Genomic DNA, 2,362 nt, shown 5'->3' with positions numbered 1-2,362 from the left:
TAATGAAGGGGAAAGAAGGGTACCCCAATCCCGTCTCGCTCCATGCTCAATGCAAGAAATTGAATATCTCAGTCATTGATCTTAAATAAGTTATGGGAACGTTCCATTGAAATATCTTAGTTCTGAACCATTTCAACTTCTTGTTTGTAATCGCTGAACCTATTTCTGCAATTTTGATAGATATAGCATCTTAAGGTAAGAGGCCTCCCTGAGGTCTGTGTAAGAAAACTGAGATTTACATATATGAAGTAAATATCCGAGAATAACATTAAGAACAAATGCTAATTAGTTTTGATCTATATTTCTAACAAATCCATATGATCATGAATAAATTTGATATGTTGAGGACCATTGAATTTTTACTTGAAGACTTACTGTGTAACCATCAAATGATAAATAGCATTCAACGTCTTTCTGTGAATCCAGAAATTCGTCAAAAGAATGATAAATAATACGTACTCTTTGAACATTTAATAATTTTAATTAATACAAGTAACATGAAAATAACAACATACAATCAAAAAGATAACAATGGAAGAAGCCAGGGATGAATTTTGATCTTTATGGTAAACTGGCGAAAAACATACCCAAAAATAACATATTAACAATTATTGAAATGACAACTTAGAACAAGACATTGTCATTGTTCATAAGTGCACGGAACTTTGTTGCAAAACATACAACAAAGCTGATATGTAAGAGGATATGTTTTCCACAAATTAGACATTGATTATCCATTGCCGAAATATGTGTTACACTCATTTAACCATCTGTCATGGAAACGCTCTGTTTTCTATGGTTACTTTGCCATCTTTGGTCTGATATTTGGAAGTCTGTAGCCCCTGGTTTGTATTTATATTGTAAGAATGTGATAAATTCTGAAGACCTTGTTGTGAGTTTATTTTGTCAGAATGTGGTAACTCTTCAGTCTTCAGTTCTTTGTATGTATCATTGTCACAGCCCTTGTTACCATGGTCCTGCCTCTCCTCCAGTAAATCACACTTAGATCCCTGGATACAGCTATCCCCTGTCTTGTGTTTCTTGTGCTTGTAACTGGGAACAACAAAGAAATTTTTAAAAATATTATTTCAACAGCAATAAAATGCGTGCTTTTTTGTTGTGTTAGACGACATATAACTGCTGTAATGCATAACCCTCGTTATATAGCAGGTTATGTGGATTTCTTTTTTTTTCCCTTTGCTACTGAATAAAGAGGAATATTTTATTGTTTATATATTTTTCTTTAATCATAAATATCAAATGGGTGAAAGTGAGTAAAATAACGTATAATTTATAAATTGGATAAATAGAAAACGAATGAAACCAGGAATAATTATACATTTAATTCAATGGAGAAAAATGATTGCATTATATATTTTTATTAGTAAATGGAAATATATAGTAAATTACATTGATCAGTATTTCCCTCTCTTTCTCTCTCACATAAACAAATGATAAATTTTAATGAATTTCGCTAAAAATATTGGCTAGTGTTCAATAAAAACAAAATATTTAACAAGGTCCTGATTATAATAGTGCTCTTGCATCCAAGTAAATTACAGTTTCGCATTTATTATAATTAGTAAAATAGTCTATTAAAAGTGGACGGAATATATTAAATTCTACTTTCTTTACTATATACGATTTCATTTTACCAGGACAAACCATGTTTTCATCAACAATTAATCAATTCAGGCATGCACTGAATAGTTTCAGAAATAAAACAGGAAATCAAACAATATTAAAACTCAAAACATAAGGCTGCTCCTCCCACCCCCCTGTTCCTTCCTCCCCGTCCCCCACCACCACCACCTTACCTATAGACCAACACAGCAATCAAAATCCCCAATAAAACCACAGAGACCGAGACTAACACCGGAAGCAACACACTCGATGCGTTCCGTACGGATGAACTCATGATCAGCTTGTCCTTAGGGGGCACATTACATCTCTCCGCGATCTTCTGTACCTCCCCCTCGGTCAGGTTTACAGGGTAGGGGGTCCAGTACAACAGCCCCGGGTTCCAGTACGGAGGACAAGGGGCTAGATTTAACCAGTCATCCACTGTTAAGTTGGACATTTTTTGATCTCGGATTATTATCGACCACCTGCTGCATTTGTAATGATTTCCCTGCAGGAAAAATCAATAGGATGAGGATATGAGTTACTCCCTTATTGATAATCTGTATATATATACTCACTCCTATAACGCAAACCATGCAGTAGACTTTCTGCATAATTGCAACACGCGAATATACATGTACTTGTCACCTATCCACATGTATTATGATATATCCGTATACGTATACTACTGCATGATGTATTTTCTACTGTTGAATTTACACCATAATAGCCACGCCTG

At 34.3% G+C, this 2,362-nt stretch overlaps 1 protein-coding gene across 1 annotated transcript; it reads right to left on the bottom strand.

Annotated features, from left to right (window-relative positions):
• Positions 1-458: 458 nt before the first annotated feature.
• LOC133202559 (uncharacterized) lies at positions 459-2,082 on the bottom strand. The gene is made up of 2 exons (XM_061338399.1): positions 1,818-2,082; positions 459-1,053 (listed from the first exon to the last, which is right to left on the bottom strand). The coding sequence occupies exons 1-2, from the start codon at positions 2,078-2,080 to the stop codon at positions 774-776; spliced, it is 543 nt and encodes a 180-aa protein (XP_061194383.1). The 5' UTR covers positions 2,081-2,082; the 3' UTR covers positions 459-773.
• Positions 2,083-2,362: the final 280 nt, after the last annotated feature.

The sequence above is a fragment of the Saccostrea echinata genome, unplaced genomic scaffold, assembly GCF_033153115.1.
Source record: "Saccostrea echinata isolate AGI-Se365-2 ecotype Australia unplaced genomic scaffold, CSIRO_AGI_Sech_v1 ptg000002l, whole genome shotgun sequence".
In the NCBI taxonomy this organism is placed as follows: Eukaryota; Metazoa; Mollusca; class Bivalvia; order Ostreida; family Ostreidae; genus Saccostrea; species Saccostrea echinata.
This window is presented reverse-complemented; position numbering and strand designations above follow the sequence as displayed.

What these genes read in the sequence shown, in the direction of transcription:
- LOC133202559 (XM_061338399.1), bottom strand. Translation starts at nt 2,080, where the DNA reads ATGTCCAACTTAACAGTGGATGACTGGTTAAATCTAGCCCCTTGTCCT. An exon ending in ATTGCTGTGTTGGTCTATAG is followed by an intron (nt 1,054 to 1,817) that starts GTAAGGTGGTGG and finishes TGTTGTTCCCAG; the next exon opens with TTACAAGCACAAGAAACACA.